The sequence below is a fragment of the Centroberyx affinis genome, unplaced genomic scaffold, assembly GCF_046629955.1.
Source record: "Centroberyx affinis isolate AG114_WGS23_722 - 3 ecotype Tasmania unplaced genomic scaffold, CSIRO-AGI_Caff_v1 ptg000579l_1, whole genome shotgun sequence".
In the NCBI taxonomy this organism is placed as follows: domain Eukaryota; kingdom Metazoa; phylum Chordata; class Actinopteri; order Beryciformes; family Berycidae; genus Centroberyx; species Centroberyx affinis.
The window spans coordinates 220,019-235,136 of NW_027279219.1; the positions used below are offsets into that span (position 1 = coordinate 220,019).

General features: G+C 40.4%; 2 protein-coding genes and 1 pseudogene across 7 annotated transcripts in view; 1 reads left to right on the forward strand and 2 right to left on the reverse strand.

Moving 5' to 3' along the window:
* loxl2b (lysyl oxidase-like 2b) overlaps window positions 1-730 on the reverse strand; it is a 35,884-nt gene extending 35,154 nt beyond the window's left edge. For both annotated transcript variants that reach the window (XR_011695071.1, XM_071518390.1), the window contains exon 1: window positions 573-730. The gene's annotated coding sequence lies outside the window, so the exon portion shown is untranslated. The remainder of the gene's footprint in view (window positions 1-572) is intronic.
* A 198-nt stretch (window positions 731-928) lies between these two features.
* LOC139643209 (D(1A) dopamine receptor-like) lies at window positions 929-3,061 on the forward strand (annotated as a pseudogene).
* A 1,717-nt stretch (window positions 3,062-4,778) lies between these two features.
* cyb561a3a (cytochrome b561 family, member A3a) lies at window positions 4,779-9,287 on the reverse strand. 5 transcript variants are annotated; one of them, XM_071518397.1, is made up of 7 exons: window positions 9,252-9,287; window positions 8,153-8,282; window positions 7,391-7,595; window positions 5,726-5,934; window positions 5,420-5,574; window positions 5,146-5,314; window positions 4,779-5,045 (listed from the first exon to the last, which is right to left on the reverse strand). In XM_071518397.1, the coding sequence occupies exons 3-7, from the start codon at window positions 7,575-7,577 to the stop codon at window positions 5,022-5,024; spliced, it is 744 nt and encodes a 247-aa protein (XP_071374498.1). In that variant the 5' UTR covers window positions 7,578-7,595; window positions 8,153-8,282; window positions 9,252-9,287; the 3' UTR covers window positions 4,779-5,021. The 5 variants fall into 5 exon arrangements, with proteins under 5 accessions (XP_071374498.1, XP_071374497.1, XP_071374500.1 ...); XM_071518396.1 differs by having other exon boundaries at window positions 9,146-9,284; XM_071518399.1 differs by lacking the exon at window positions 9,252-9,287 and adding an exon at window positions 8,811-9,005.
* Window positions 9,288-15,118: the final 5,831 nt, after the last annotated feature.

Consider the following 15,118-nt stretch of genomic DNA (forward strand, 5'->3'; position numbering starts at 1 on the left):
TCTCTGTTTTATAACTTCCTTTGTCATACATGTATGACTAACACTTAGGCTAATTTAAAAGAGCATTTATCCATTTAACAGCAAGATCAATAATTAAAAGTTAATCCAAATGACTTTTTCCATTGAATTTGAATGATTTTGAGAATATTGCATCACACAAATAAAGCAATCATGATTAGTGTTGCATCTTTGGCCTGATGATGGGATGTTCATCTCCTCCAGAAGGTTATACAATAGAGAAATGCTTTGTAAAAAACTTATTGAAAGCTTGTCTCTATCAATCTGGCTTACATGACAGTTTCATAACTGTCCCTTAAGTCCCGTTACGAAAAGGAACTACAGTAATTCCATAATACATTTTAGAAGGTAAAACTTTAAAATGAAACCATAGAAAGTCCTGTAGTGATACCATAGATGATGCAAAACAGTATAAAGTAGGATAAGATCACTAGAAAGTCACTATAGACACATTATATGTCCCAATAACAATATTACAGTGATTTTGAATTTCTTTGACACAATTCTCGCAATCATTCTTACACACTTTAAAGTTGCCGATTACTTCCACTTACTTTTCTTCTCGCCCCTGAGGATTTATCCCCCTAAAGCACTCTGTGGTCCCGGCTGCAGCAACAGGCTGAAAGCAAGCCCCCAGTACAAGTCTATCGACCAAAGCCCAAAGTCAGCTGCGTCTCTCTGAGTGGCTCCGTCAACTTTTACTCCCTCCCATGCAAATTTCACTCAAGCTTTTCCCCCAAAAGTTGCACTGGAACCTGCCCACTGCCGCCCACCTTTGCAGTGACTTCACCGATGGCCCGGGACCTGGAAATAGCGGATCCTGAAGAGAGGTGATCACTGTTTGGAGGGGCAGACGGATGCTGCCTTCAGGTGCTGTCGGAAATATGGGAAATACGAAATTTAGGTGCGCATGAACGACCAGTGCTGCAGTGGTAAATAAAAAGGTGGGTAAAGTTTGACCTCCAGTCGGTGATCATCATAAGGCAAACAACCAAAAATATAAACAAAACTATATAATTATAACTATACAATTTATTTCTTTAAAACAAGCATGTGACAATTAAAATGTAAACATTGACTGGAAATAGAAACAAACAAGAACACTAATTGTTCACATAGAATGCCAAACAATAATATATGATAAAGAAATCCATCATTTTTGTTCAATTGTTGATACAGCTTCCATATTTTCACTCATAATTACGACATTTTGGACAGCATTTGAAGGCAGCATTAGTACCAATTCTACTGACGGGTAGGTGGGGTTTGGCCTGTTAGTCCCTCACACTGTAGGCCTATGTGGCACTTTTTGGTAGGAAACTTATTAAAAACTGATTGTAAACTTACCGTATATGCCGTAGAGCTAATCCTCAGTTAAACAATTAGAACAACCCTGACCAGAGTTATTCATAAGTAGCCTCACAGTGTTTAAACCACTCTCTAGTGCAACTGGGTTAACTTTTAAAGTGGACTGGACTCGACTTTGCTGCCACCTTGTGTCAAACAGGACAGGACATTATCCTCCAAATAATGTGGCAAAAGGCACACTTATAGGCCATCTATAACAATGTTGTACTGCTTACATAAAATTATGTATAGATTTTTTGTTATTTGCTGTGACGTTTTAATCAATATCTTGCTAATTGATAATTCAGTTTACATAGTTTGTGCAAAAAAACAAAAAAACATCAGAGATATACAACTGATTACACATAAAACATGACTAGCTGCCCACCCATGCATCCCTAAACACAGATGCACATATGGAAATGAATGAATGGCTGAATGGCTGAATGATTGAACGAATACCTCCATTGCTCATGGGCACCATTAGTACAGCTTGGGGTAGAACCTCTCTAAAACCTTTTCGCTACACTATTTTCTGTCTTGATTCTGTGTTTCACTCTAGTGACAGGTGCGTGGGGGATACACTAAATACACCAAATCCTGTTTGTGCTTTCTGTAACTTGCTCTCCGTTCGCTTCTAGTCCTCTCCTCCTCCGTTTACCTCCTGTTTCCTCTCAACACAAACCAGATAGATCATTAGTGACTCTGCAGTGCAGTCTTGGCAGCGTATTCTTTCTTGTAAAGAGGAGGAGAGCGGTTGTGCGGTGCGAAGGGAACAGTGGTCGTCTGAAGCAGGGTGAAATAGATCAGGGTGACAGAGCATTTACCAACAGCTTCCTGAAGTCATTTGGACATCAGAGCATTCACTTGCAAGCTATCACCCATATGACCAGAACTAACTGGCGGTATTTCCTTAGAGTACTTGCAGACAAAGAGATATGAAGAACATGGACAAATACTCAGCGAATTATTCAGGCTGGTAACTCACTCTGCGACTGCCTGGGTGCTCTTTCTCTTTATCTTGAGCACTTTCCAAGGGAATCCTTTGGTTTGCTTTACCGTGGATAGGTTTGGCCCCTTGCTCTCCAAGGTGGCCTATGTGTTTGTGATGGCTCTGGCACCTGTCATGCCTCGGAGGTGGCAGGTTCCTGGCCATTTGAAGGTTTCTGCGAGGTACGGGCAGCATTTGATATCACGTGTTCCACCGCTTTCATCCCCAACCTTTGAATCATCGGCGTGGATCGGTACTGGGTCGTTGCCAGCCTCTTCAACGATGAGAAGACGATGACACGTCAAGCAGTTCTGATCATGATTAGTGTTGCGTGGACTTTCTCCATCTTCAGCTCCTTTCATTCCTGTGCAGCTGACCTGGCGCAAAGCCCAGGGTGCTTCCATGGATTTCATCTCTACAGAGTCGGGGAGGACACGTGACGCAAGCATGCATCGCACCTACGCTTTTGCCTCTCCACTGATCAGCTTCTACATACCAGCTGCCGTCATGATCATGAGGCGGCACGGTGGCCCAGTGTTTAGCACTGTGGCCTCACGGCAAGAAAGTCCCGGTCCTTTCTGTGTGGAGTTTGTATGTTCTGAGTGTGCCTGGGTTTCGTTCCCCCAGTCCAAAGACATGCAAGACAGGTGGATTGGAGATTCTAAATTGCCCATAGGTGTGAATGAGATTGTCTATCTGTGTTAGGAGGAGGAGGCCAAGGTTTTCAAGACACTTTCCATCTCCTCTGCACTCTCTACTTGTCCTTGTGTGACCCCTCCCTACCGCAGTCTGTCCAGCTCTCGTGCGTCAGGGAGACAACATCTGATGCGTTTCTGTGGTTTGGCTGGCCCAATTCAAAGCTGAACCGTGTGGTGTACGCCTTCGAAGGCAGACTTCCGCCAGGCTTTTTCTGTACTTGTGGGTGGCGAGACATTGGGGAACAGTGAACTTCAGCATTGATTTGGTGTCCTATTACCACAGTACCTCCAATTCAACTGACTTCCACAAATTTAGCCACTCATTTAGCCACTATTTTCTGCTCATGCATGCCATCCAAGAGCCCAAAGACAAAGATAGGAGTTTTGATGCAGTATGTCAGATGGTCGAGGTCACATGTGAGAACACACTTTGTCTTTGTCTGCGGTAGCCAATGTAACGGATCTCTCTCTGGAGAAGCTCCACCTACTCAAACCTGTGGCTACCCCACCTTGTATTGTTCATGTACTGTAATGTCATTTAAGCTTTGAATGTATCAGCAACTTTTAGACGATAATGCCAGTCTTCTCACTATCCTGATTGTGACTTAACAGTTTGAAATTATTAGTTTACCTCAGAAAGCTGCATGGCAGTCAACAAACCTCAGGTAAGCTTAAAGTTGAAAGCCACACAGATTGATCGTAAAGATATCCACCGAGATCCCTCCATAGTATAAGGGACTGAATTTAGCCGCAATGAATCAGAGAGTACTTACTGCTGAACTCCCAGCTTTATGGCTCACATACACCATCCAGTAAAAGAGAAGGGAGTTTGCTCAGACGCCGGGATTGTCCGCTTTCATTACAGTTTCAGGGATAAGATGAAAGGCATTCACATGGCTTTTTAGAAAATCCTGGACACGGCTGGGTTCCAGCAGATGCCACGTTGCTGACGAGAGGCGTTTTGACAGGATCTTTTATGTGGACCTCAGATGACTTATTAATCAAAGTGCATTTATAACTCTATGGTTATGGAAAACCACTGTAAAGAATCCTTTAGAGTCAAAAAAAGGGCAATAGTTGAGGTTTTTTTTCTGCAACTGTTGGCTCTGCACAGGATAGGTAGAATAAAATACAGAAACATAAGGTAAGGGAATAATTCGATTTCCAGATTTGTTATCTACTTATAAAATCTCAGGCTACAGCACTAGAACAAGTTCATGCCAGGTAATTAATAATTTATATTTCTATATAAATATTTTATGAACTCTATCAAAATGAATTTGCAAATTCATACTACTTTATTTTTGCTTTCGTTTTCGTCTGTCTAAACTAATTCCTTGCAATGACAAATACTAATACTGGATATGAGTATTAAGAAAACCCATCTTTTATTAACTATTTTATTCAAAGTGATGTTGATGTTTTGTCACATATTAAAATCTTCCACACTTTGAGAAGACAAATGGGAATTATCATAGCCCACTTATTGAGTAGCTACTTAATGTCTGTTATTAACATACTTTGTGCTGGCATTGGCAAAATTCTTATTAGAACAGACGCCACTATCCATCATCCAACACACTGTAATTACATAATTATCTGTAAAAAAAAGTATAGTATTTATTTATATTGCCAGGAACTTTGAAGTAACTTTGCCCAATTACAGCCTTCTTGCATGATGAAAACCCTAAAGGTATAATGACAGAGATTTGTCAAAGTTTTGTTGAAACACATTTTTATTATTTGCGAAAGCAGCAATTTTAAATATAATCTCAAATAAATATTTACATCCAAAAGAGACATATATATAGAGATATTTCTTACAGCACTGTCCCGACAGTGGCTTGTACATTCAGAATTTCCCTTTTCATCATTTTAGGCATCTTGTGATCCTGAGCAAGAATGGATAGAGTGCAAAGAGAAGTTTGAGGCAGCAAGCAGTTGTATCATTTCCTTAATTTCCTTCATTAATTGTCTTCTTGAATCAAAGGCTGCGGAAAAGAGTACATAAAGGTTATTTTCATTTCCATGCTTTTCATTTAAAAAAGGAAACAATCTAGTACGTCTTACATACATATGAACTGGACTCACCCTGTAAGCCATATCCTCGGGTCTAGAGTCCGGTCTCTGCCAATCAACATTGGACAGAATCTTTAGGACAACCAAGACGAAGACTACAAGCAAAACACCTAATGAATTTCCAAACAAAGCCTCAGGCGGAAGTGCAGCATATGGTTGAGTTCCAGATGAGCTTTCTTTCCTTTGGAAAAAAGAAAGAAGAAAAAAAAACATTTTAAAAAGGGATGTCTTTCAGTATAAGAATTTAATGGAAGAAGAAGAATTAATCAATCGAAACGGCACTCACAGTACAAAAAAGAGTTTCTCGTTGATCCCGGAGATGCAGGAAATGACGCTAAGGGACAGTATGCTGGCTCCCATCCACACATGGACGGGTTTAAGCAATTTACGTAGTGACACGGGGGAGCAGGGCAGGAGGAAGCCAGCCATACCCACCGCCCACTGGATGGATAGATGGATGAATGGATGGATAGAAAGATACATAGATAGATTGATAACTGAGGTAAATAACATCTCTAAAGAAATGCCACTAAGAAAAATTGGTGTCCATTGACACTTGACAAATAAAGCGATTCCATTTAAAATGTTCTACCTGCATGGCGAAAAGAGCTGTAGTGCAAATTCCAATCCAGCTGTGCAAGGAGTAGACGTTGGGAATGCTTTTGGCGTTGTGGAAGTCGAACACAGCAACAAGGCCCAGGACTGCCAGGACCAGGGACAGCAGCATCATCCCAGCATGCAGCAGCTTCCAGGGAAGCTTATTCTGACCCCAGGTCAGGGGGACACGGTACAGCACGGCTCCTACAAGGGAGGGAGACACCAACATCCATTTGTACAGTTACACATTTTCACACCTGTTGCTCAGTACAATTACAAACTTCTATTGTTGTTCCTCCACTAGAGAATTTATTTGGGAGTTGGAGAACACTTTATAGCCCATTTACTACTTTTTACATCTAGTTTACATTTCCCGAATCATTTTGAAATGCACACCGTATGTAATTAGATTTTTTAGCATTTACAATTTTTTTGTCGTTTTTTAAAATACAAACTGTACAGTGTCAATCTTCGCTTGAAATCAACTGCTGTCCCGCTAACAAACACACCCTAAATAAAAAGACATGGCTGTGACAATAAAGTTTGTAAGGCAACATGTTTTTGAGGGATAATTTCCTGGCGATGTCTCGAACGCTGTGTACAGACATCAGCAGGAATAATGGAAAGAGCTAGACCATTGGCACAAACTTAAAAAACAAACCATTGTTACTATAGCCTTGCTCAACAGGCTGCTGCTTATATAATCATAATAGCAAAAAAAGTCTTACAAAAAGGGCCTTGCTCAAAGTCACCTCTGCAGTACTTGTTGAGGGAAGAGGAGAGTGTCACATATTTACTTCCATGGGCCACATTTTCCCAGCCAATATGGGCATTCAAACCAGCAACCATCTGGGCACAAGTTCACTTCTCCAACCTTTAGGCCAGTGGTTCTCAACCTTTTTCATATCAAGGACCCCTAATTTAGTCCACATTAGGGCCACGGACCCCCATTTGATGACATTTTGTCTCTCGGACCCAAACCTGAGAATATTTTTTATTGTCAGATATGATTTTGTCCAGAATTCCATGACTATCTGTACTGTAGGTAGAGAGATAACAGTGAAACTATGATCAAAATAGTCATTCTAAAATGACAAAATAATGAAGTTTAACAATTCATCAATTTGCTGGGGACCCCCTGGAATGCCCTCAAGGACCCGTGGTGGTCCCCGGACCCCATGTTGAGAACCACTGCTTTAGGCTACCACCTTTAGGTTACTGCTGTACTGCTGCAATCCCAGGCACAGGTAATCCATTACATCTCCTATAGTTACTTAACTTGAGCAAATGTTTAGATTGACATTTAGAAGCATTTTTGTGTCTTGTGACTTGTGTATTTTTTTTAAGTATTTAGTTCTACTTTCACTTGATCAAATTGTATATTTCAACAAAAGGACAGTGACTTCAATAGTGACTGAGTTATGACTCAAAACAGTAATTCTGGACTTTACCTCATATTACTGACGTTATAGCTTTGTTGGTATATTATAAAAAAAGAAACTATCAACAAATCCTTAGTTTAAATGATGCCTTCAATTATATGCAAGGACTCCACAAAAACAGTAACCTGTAATCATAAAACTAAACCAAATGAACAAAGACTGTAAGAAGGAACAGAGAAATGGAAGTGAAACCCTTTGTGATTTAAGGAGCCACTCACCGTAGCCGTACAGCACCACCAGACCTCCGACCATCAGGACAGGGTGCCAGTTGAACTGAAGGCCGGAGCCGTCCCAGGCGAACCCCCCTCGCCAGTGGCTGTTCCAGTAACACACACATGCCAGGCAGGCCAGCCCCAGGCACAGGCACAGCAGATAAGACAAGTAGAAGCTTACGACAGGCCTCATGCTGGATAAATCTGCACGCTGAATCAATAAAAAAGAAAGAGGTAAATGAGAATGATTGGCGCTAAATTCCTTAAGTGAAACTGAATTGAACTCAATGAACGCTTCAAAAAACATTAGAAGGGCAAAAAATCTCAGCACAATGTGGAAATAAACCTAAAATTCCATCAAGCTCTTTCTTTTGTAATCGTCCACATCTTGTCTTTCAACAAAACTACTATAGTTTAATGGACAGCAAAACGGTTGAATCATTCTACTATTAATTCATGCTTACCCTCGGCTGCCAAGACATTTTAATTTAAGACTCAGATCAATCTCAATGCGCTGTCATGGTCGTGATTAGGCTGGATAAATGAACTGAACGAAATGAACAGCCAGTCAATTCATCATCAGGAAAACATGCGCTTACCGTACCTCGTCCACAGCCACTGTAACACTGACAGCAGTTTCTATTATACAAAACTAATCTCTACTCTTATTCCAGGTTGTGTGGGAGTTGTTTCGTGCTTCATGATCGTCCCTGGGCAGACCACATCTTTAACTGACATTCACAACCCAACAATAGTGCGTGCTCTCACTTCTTGTTTCTCTTGATCAGCTGAGGTCTCACTTCCACATTCCGCCGGGTTCAGGTCTCTGAGGGGGAAGCAGTCAGAGGTGGAGGAGGAACAGCTGGGAGATGAAGGGACACCCCGCTGAATCTGCTGCCTATAAATAAGGTGGAGATTGCGAGTGGGACACATTAATCAGTTCACATGTACAGTAGTTTAACAAGAGCGGCACAAGCAGACAGCCAAGAAGAAACATAATGGATAGCAGCATCTTATCTTGTCTAGGAAATACTGCCTGTTGTTTGAATCCTCTATTCAATACAAGAGTTATTTTAAATGGCCCTTTTAAATAAAGTGGGCTATTAAGAGTACCTAAGGTAACATTTCTCGAGATATTCCTACAAAGGTTAGTGAAGCTGAAAGGAAAGGAAGACTCAGCACCTTTTGTAATCTTGCGGAATGTGCTAAAACCTGATTCTCCCTGGCTCAGACTAATCTTGGACGTAACCTTAACGTCACGCCAAAAGGCATTTGAAAATCAGGCAATTTAAAAAGGCCTTGCTTCACAACAGTACACATACTTTATAAAATATGACTCAAGACCATAGTAAATAAGTGGGGTCCACTCTTCAGTTCGGCATACATGTTATCTACCAAGCAGCACGTTTCCTCTTCTACAATTTACCTGTTAGACAAACTTCTTCCACCAAACGAATGTTACACCGGGAACACGCAGTGTGAATCACTTGTAAAAGTTGACATTTGACTGAAATAACGCGCTGCTTGGTGGATTACATGTATGCCGAACTGAAGAGCGTCTCCTATTGATTCGTAAAAGCTTTCAAGACGTGTTCTACAGGTATGTAACTTTCTCTCTAAGCAAGCCAACAGTAATTGACAGATTTTGTAATGGAGTTTGACGTGACGTTGTCTCCTTACGGAACGCAAAGCTACACGTAGCCACCTAGCTTACACACTATCCTAAATGTTCAAGTGGTAAACAAGCTTACAGTCCAGTACCTCATTTACAAAACATCCATATCTATAACGATGACTGAAGATAAATTTCGGGTCCACAAAAATGTTGTGTTTACAGGTGAAATAAGGTATCAAATCGGATGTTTACCCATGGATGTATTCTGTTTACCTAACGAATTTCCTTATTGACGACGCAAGGTTTCACGGGAAATGTGGTTTTCTTCGTTATCAGTATGCCCTCCAGGCCCTCGGAACCTATTTTCTACAATCTATACCCTGAACATCCAAGGCTTCTATGGTAAGATAAGATAAGATGAAACTTTATTGATCCCCGTGGGGAAATTAGGTCGTTGCAGCAGCAAAAGTAATATGATTCAGCAGGGGGGAAGAAAATAGAATATAAGCACACAAATAGAATATAAAAAAATAAGCAATAAAAACAATACAAATAATAAACATAAAACAATAAAACATAGAATATAAACAATTATGGGGTTGTATAGGCTGCCGACAATTTCATCACGTTAAGTAGACTGTAAGAGTGGGAAATAGGCCTATGGGAAAAAGTATGGATTAGTAACATTCATGGATTTACTTACAGAGCCTTGCAGCTTGTATGGTAGTGTGCTGTAACAACAATGGCCACTGTACTGTAAGCCTAAGAAATGGAAGAAGCATAGAATGAATGGAGAACTATTGACTGAATATGGCTGCATATATATATAGTTGTAGTTCAATGTTACCGAATGACCTCTTGAGATCCACTGTCTTTTGGCTCCACCTGGAGGCAGTGTCAGTCACTATTTGCTCTGTAGTCTTCCCTAACACTGGGGATTGTGATGCTCTTCTTTGCTATCATATGCTGCTGTATCTTTTGGAGCAAAATAAATAAACAGCTTACAAATATGCACAATAATGCAGGACAACTAAAAGTTGAATAGAGTGAAAGTAGAAGCATATGACAATAGTAATTATTTTCCTAAAATGCCAAATATTGATACTAATAAAATACATCACTTTTACCATCAATTATTGACACAGCTTCCATGCTCCCCATAAACATCGTATTCCTACTTTCCCACTCACTCATATTTACTAAGTACACTTGAAGGCAGCATTATTCATATAACTGGAAAGTAACAAGGTACATTTACTCTAGCCTGATTATCTATCTAAAAGTGATGCTACTTTTTGAAAACTATACTTGTATTTCAACTTGATAATTTACCTACTTTTATTTGAGCAAGTTTTATTTGTAGGCATAAGAGTTGTGAGCACAATGAGATGTGACACAAAAACAACCTTTCCCAAACCTTGGGCTGATAATGACCATTCAAATAGTTTGCAGAGGTTACACCAAAATGGATGATTCATCCATTTTTGAGAGGAAGATTTTGATGTACAAAACTATGATATTTGCTCCAAAATAACTAAGCTCTTGTGTACTTCATTTTCCTTCACTTGAGTAAAATTCTGGCTAAGTAGCCTGCTCTTACTCTGACTTGACTAAATTTTAACAAGTAACCATACTTCTACTTGAGAAAAATGCTTCAAGGTTTACACCCAAAAAACAAGTAGGTCTGTGGGTCGCTGATACTGATAAACACTTCTAACACCTTGCAACCAGATGTTGTGCACTGACGTTGATATCATTACTCACCAAAACTATTTTAAGATAAAGTATAGGCCTACCAGACATGCACATGTATTGACATTTACTGAGTTCAAGTGGATTAATAACCCATTTAAAAATCACAGAATGACACAGACATCGCCCATAGTCGTAGATCCTTGCTGCACGTCTTCATGTCTCTTATTTCTCCTACTGTGTGTGAGCTCGGTGTTATTTTCCTTACAAAGTCCTGATGCTGATGCAGCAGATGGTGTAAGCTTAAAGAGCTGGCATTAGCTCCTCAGTCGCAGCAGTATATCCCTTAAAAAAAAGTAGGAAACCTGAAGTGTTATTTTTTGTACTTATACTTTATTTTCTTATACTTAGTTATAAGAAGTGTACTAACTTTGATAAACTATTAGTTTACTTTTAAGTGTACTATTTTCTTACTTGCTGGGACTAAATTGGCCCACTTTTTAGTTCATTAAAGTGTATAAAAGTGGACCCCTATTCATTTTCACATCAGCCCAAAAGGGGGCAGGATCCAGACTCAAATTATTTATCAATATTATTTGGACCAAAAAGTGATGTCACGCTATAGGGGACAACTGACCAATTGTAGGCAGTGCAAGAGGCTTCCATTGCATCTATATAGTGGTCTGCAACTAGTTTTGATCAAGAAAATATGTATTTATAAGAAAACTTTATTTTTCGCTGCCTTTCATAATGTTACATGGTTTTGATGATTTAACTTTGCCAGCTAGCAGGTGCTAATTAAGTAGCATTAATTGAAAATTAACACAAAAAAAAACAATAAAATGCCTTCAGAGGTTACCATCGACCTGAACAACGGATGCAACCGTTCATCAAGCATAAGTTTTGAGATGTTTATTCCTGTGATCTTTCAAATAAAAGTTGTAGAGAACTGGGAAACTTTGATTGGCTGTAATCAACTTCTTGGCCATTTTGTACTTTCCAGGCGGAACTATTCATAATGAAACAAAATCACATCAGTAGGGAAACAAGGAAGCAAGGAATTCTGATTGGCTGTTGACGGCTGATGACCGTGAAAACTTCAGTCGTGGACACATTTTCTTGGCCGACAAGCTTGTTGACCGTCCACACATCGGCCCTGGTGGCTTAGTACTACAGGAAATGAATGGACTTTTTTGGTGACTGTAGATCATGCTGCTGTGATCTTGGAGATGTAAATAGATGCAATCAACCGGAAAAGGAAACGGAGATGCTTTCCCACAAGGGATTTTAGACGATTTGCAGACGATCACACGCTCTGGAGACTGCTGAACAAAGAATTCCGCTAGTTCATCCAGCAAGCCTGTGCACACTGCGGAGGCCGAAGCTGCATGCGACACTTTGTTTTCCCCACAAATGCGTCCTTTTGTTCATACCAACCAGCCGAATTTTGTCTCCACAACAAATACGCTGCCAGACTAATGCACCCACTGCCCGGCAGGGAAAGGTTCTTAGTTTTCAGGGCGGGTGAGTTGGAGTGGAGATTCCCTACCGGTGAGTGGTGAAGAAAAGTCCCAGCAGTTCATCACAGGTTTCTCTGAACTTTATAGCCTTTGCGCTTGCTTTTGGCGAGGACTTCATCTGAGGGAAAGTGCATCAATATACTCCTCAAACATAGGGCCTGAGCCCCTGTCCTCCAGCAGTGTTCTCCCGGGCGTCCTAAAACAGACAAGAATGAAGCTGTCAGTGGATGCAAGTCTCTGCCTTACATTATCAAAGTCCCTCAGATCCTCTGACAGACTCCTTGAACTGATGTTTTAAAATGCTTCTCCCAGTCCCTGCTCAGTGGGAACTGTCTCGGCAGCATAGTGTTATGAGGAGAAGCATGCGTTCTCTCGTTTAGCTTCTGTCAGGATGGGCAGAGCGGCAGTTGGCCCTGTGACGGATTGGAAAGAGCTCCAGGCTTTCTTTAGGGGACATCTGAGTTAATGTGGTGTTTTTCCTCTGCTTCTTTTTTTGGATATCGCGTGACATGGCCTTTGTCTCCTCTGTACAATCCTGCGGCTCCACCTCCTTTGGTGCTTCCTGAAGCTAGGGCTGTACTTTAGTCCAGTCTTGGTCTTGAGTCCGGTCTCCAGACCACTTTCCTGACATCTTGGACTTGTCTTGGTCTTGGACGCTACTAGATGTTGACTCCACTTTTTAGCTAAAAATGTTCAAAGATACGTTTCTCTCCACCTGGTCCAACTTTGTTTATTTTACCCTCCAGAACTGCAAACAACACCTGGGTATAGTATGTAACAAATCTCAAACTTCAATGCATCGATTTGTCAACTCCATGCATTAAGTCGTTGGATGTTGAAGGGTGTAGTATAGCCCTCCTGCACATAGATCTACATCTCTGTTGATCCTTGAGAAACTCCTTTATCAGTATTTTTCCATTTGGAAAGACATGTACACTATTTATGCCTATTTCAGTCTTGAATAGGACTCAATTTGTTCTGGTCTTGCCCCCTTTGGACCTTGTCTTGACTCAGACGCAACCAGACCTGGTCATGGAATTGAACTGGACTTGACTAAGGCCCTGCCTGAAGCGCACCACTTTCCTGGCTCTGGTCAATGAAATGCCAGTCAGTAGACACAGCTGACTGTCTGGCCGTGCAGAAGTTAAGGTCAAAAGCCTCAGTGATCTTCACCATCGGCGCAGACAAAGTGCAGGAAATATGATCCCCTCTGGGAATTCCACTGAAATTGACTTTTAGGTTATAATTCTGCAGAATAAGTGGAATGAACAACTCTGTCCTAAAGCAAATGAAAGAATCAAGACTCAAATCTGTAATGCTGCACTGATGTACAGCATGGAGCCACTCTACTGGCAATGATTAGGAGACTGACTTTGTGAACCTGAATATATTCCCTCATCCTAAGAAAGTCATCCTGGATACTGTCACAGTGACCTTTTCTATCTCTTACAATTTATTCTCCGTGGAGTTGTACATCAGTATAACAAATTCAGATTAAGGGACAGGAAAAAAAAATCACTTGTTTCTGGCTTTGGGAGACACTATATTATATACTCTCTCTCATAGCTTCATATTTTACAGCTGAAATTTAGTTGTATTGTACTTTAAGTCGTAGGGTACTGTAGCCCTGCCAATACAGAGGGCTAAAAATATTGAATTTGGATTTGGATTGATTGACAGAGCTCTTGGTATGAAGATTGGCAAGATGAAGCTATTAGCAGAGTTCCATCTCCTCCTTACTTGGCTAGGATATAGTGATCATCAAAACCTTCATCAAAATCAGGCCATATTCTCCAGAAATTGCGCATATCCAGCATATTTTTGGAACAGCAGTTATATAAATGTGAAGTGAATTGTATAAGATAATTCCAAAGGAAATCATCAATGGAATTATTATCCTTGCATATCTGTGTTCTATACAAGTATAATGGTTTTGAAAATCTTATTTTAGACTGACTTTCAGCACAGTACAAATTTACTATTACTATTACTACTACTACTGCTACTACTACTACTACCATAACTACTGCCACTAGTACTACTTCTAGAACTACTACTACCACTACTACTATTATTACTACTACTGTAACTACTGCTACAACTAGAACTACTACAAGAATTAGTACTGCTACTACTAATACTACTACTACTACAGTACTGGGAATACTACTACTGCTACTACCACTACTAGAACTAAAACTACTAGTACTTCTACTACTACTACTACTACTACTACTACTACTACTACTACTATGACTGCTACTAGATCACCACCCTCCACTGAAACCCACCACTGCAACTGAATGCTGTGATAGATTTGTGATTATATTGTGATACCACAGTGTGAGACTATTTATGTGCTTTCTCCAAAGGTAACCAATAGCAATATCACCACTGGATGTCAATGTAATCTCAGAGGCGTTTTGGTTCAGGATCACACACACTAGAGGTTGGGTTTCTGCCTCGAGCGCCATAAAGCCCTGGGCAGCTGTAGTGAGCCAATAGAGCTGTAATCACAGAATATGAATGAATTCTCTGGAGTGGCAGCTGGGCTTCTTGGGGCCTTACCAATAATGACAGGAAAATGGCAGTCAAATTGGTCTGAAAACTGAAAGAGTCAAAAGGGGTGCAGGGTCTTTTAGGCAGTGGAAGTCGGATGATCCATGGTGTAAGATGGATGAAGTAAGACAAGATAAGATGAATTTTTATTGAGCCCCTCCAGGAAATTAGGTTGTTGCAGCAGCAGCAAAAGTGATAGGATTGAGCAGGAGAAAAAAGCCAAATAGAATTTACCTACAAAATAGAATATAAAATCAGCAATTGAACAGTACAAAAATTAAACAATAAAGCAATAAAATAGAATGTAAACAGTTGTGGGGTTATATAAACATATGATGGTGACAATTT

Excerpts from the sequence above, each read along its gene's own strand:
- cyb561a3a (XM_071518396.1), bottom strand. Across the intron at positions 7,596-8,152 it reads CTGATCAAGAGAAACAAGAA|CGTGCAGATTTATCCAGCAT; the intron begins GTGAGAGCACGC and ends TTATTGATTCAG. Across the intron at positions 5,575-5,725 it reads CAGCTCTTTTCGCCATGCAG|TGGGCGGTGGGTATGGCTGG; the intron begins GTAGAACATTTT and ends CTATCCATCCAG.